Source organism: Arachis ipaensis, chromosome B04 (genome assembly GCF_000816755.2).
Source record: "Arachis ipaensis cultivar K30076 chromosome B04, Araip1.1, whole genome shotgun sequence".
Taxonomy (NCBI): Eukaryota; Viridiplantae; Streptophyta; class Magnoliopsida; order Fabales; family Fabaceae; genus Arachis; species Arachis ipaensis.
In genome coordinates, this window is record NC_029788.2 from 56,050,539 (window position 1) to 56,052,805 (window position 2,267).

At 31.9% G+C, this 2,267-nt stretch overlaps 1 protein-coding gene across 1 annotated transcript; it reads right to left on the reverse strand.

Moving 5' to 3' along the window:
- LOC107636495 lies at positions 27 to 1,801 on the reverse strand. Its single transcript, XM_021122451.1, has 6 exons — positions 1,533 to 1,801; positions 1,237 to 1,440; positions 1,041 to 1,133; positions 844 to 951; positions 269 to 613; positions 27 to 62 (listed from the first exon to the last, which is right to left on the reverse strand). Exons 2-6 carry the CDS (start codon positions 1,405 to 1,407, stop codon positions 27 to 29), a joined length of 753 nt encoding a protein of 250 aa, XP_020978110.1. The 5' UTR covers positions 1,408 to 1,440; positions 1,533 to 1,801.

The following is a 2,267-nucleotide window of genomic DNA, read 5'->3' on the forward strand; positions in this document are numbered from 1 at the left end:
TAACATTTGCTTTTAAAAATTTGACCTTAATCAAGTTCGATTTCTCCTTCAACATAGTTTTCCTGTAAACATAAAAAAAAAATCAAATATAAAACTACACATCTTTAATACTAATAATGTTAAATAAAAATATTTGAGAGAGAGAGGACAAGCATATATATCATAACATTCTTCTATTTAGATACACAAAACAATTGAATCAACATCATCATAATCAACCATTGTTTAAGATATGATAACATATAGAAACTTTAACAACAAATAATACCTCTTCATGCGCATCATTATTGTTCGGATTCCCTAAAGTGCTTCCTAATTGAGCAACTAACATGTCAAGGTCCACTCCTGAGTTTTTTTGTTGCAGCATCATCTTAACAAGCGATTTTAGTTCATCTACTTCTTTTTGCATCACATCAACCTTATTCTCTAATGTTGCTTTCTCAGTTGCATGTTGCTGCTTAAGGGTGGCAATTTCCTCATTTTTCTTCAACAAAGTTGGTGTGGTTACTCTTCCGTGACATCGCACTCTCCCTGCCTTCTCTTTCCCAAATATGGATTGGAAAGCTCTAATTGCTGATTCTTTAGACTTTTTATTCTCAGCTTGCAAATGTGCCTATATTAATGTGAAGAAAAATAATAGTAATAAAATAAGAGTAAATACACAATTGGACTAAAGGCATATATCATTTGACAACATCGAAACAAATAATAGAGATTAAAAATAATGCCAAGATTCTTTAACTCAACGCAAGCATAAAAATAACTACAAGTGATGGACAAATTGCCAAGATACAAGAAATCCATAACCTATTTTAACCAAATTAACTCCTAATTAATACTTACTATAACATCCAGAGTGTCTTCATCCAATGGTTTTCCCTTTGTACTTTCGCGAGTCTCAACAAACATTTCTGCTTGAGTAGGTGGTTCATTATTTTCCTTAGAAGCAGCCTATAAGTCCAATTCAAATAGCATTTATATAGAGTTAAAAGGCACACCACACATACACAAACAAATTCATAAAGAATTAAAAATTGTACCAATCTTGCACGTATTCTTGCAAAATTTATTGGTCCCTTTCGATGCCTAAATTTTTGTTGTGCCCTATTTTTCTTATTCTGCGCAGACATTTTCTACATAACAAGAGACAAGTATTATCAACAAATCATCAAACTTCACTCATATATGTTATAATATAATTGCATAAACAATTACACTAAGTTTCACATGTCTTACCTTAACTTTCTCAGTTCTCCAATAAGCAATTAACTTGCGAAAATGACTCTCAGGTATGCTCTTAGGACGATTTTTTAGCATCTCATTAACAGATTTGTATGGCAGAAAATGAGTTTGCTTTATTGTAGTCTTATACCTTCTCCAGTTGTCATTGATACGAGCAAGGACCATCCTCTTTCCTTCAGTTGGAATAATGAATTTAGCCTATAAAACACAATTATTTTTTGCTAGTAAGAATAAAATACATGTGTACATTTCCAAATACTTTCTAAAAGAAACAAGACTAAAGTTCTCACTTGAACATATTCCCAAATGGCTTCTTTATCTTTAATCCCCTTCCAATTTGTGTAAATTAATGGACAAAAATCTGAATTCCTTGCCACTGTGCCCAAAAATTTGCTCAAGTTGTTTACAACTTCATCAGTAGGACCAATTGCCTCTCCTTCACTATCTAGAGTAATTTGTTCTCTATCTTCCAACTGTCTTGCATGAATCTTCAAGCATTGTATAGGTCCTCGTGTTTTCTTCACTGTTGTCTCTATACAAAGATACTAATTATATATGACATTTTCTAGCATTAAACATGACATTTCTGAATTTAAACAAACAGCAAAATCAACCCATATGAACTCACTAAAATCAAATCAGCACTAATCAAGATCAATTTATATGAATTAAATAGTAGCAAGCGAAAATGGCAATCAGCAGCAATATAAAAATTAGCATAATAAGCCATTAACAAGGATAAAACAGAACGCACTATACAATTTGAGAAGAGAACATTCCAGGCATCAGCAGCAACCAAAAAGTTCAACCTAAATCCACTACAAATCAGATATGACTTTCTAGTTCCTAACCACCTATAATCCACTAAGCATGCATAGCTAAATCAACTAATTTAACAAAAACTGAACAAACTAATTAAACTAAGAAACTATAAACAGGGAAAAAAATTGAGAAATTTCGACAGCACTCTGGCAGTAAATAGGACGTTTCTGAATTTAAACTAACAGCAAAATCAACCCATATGA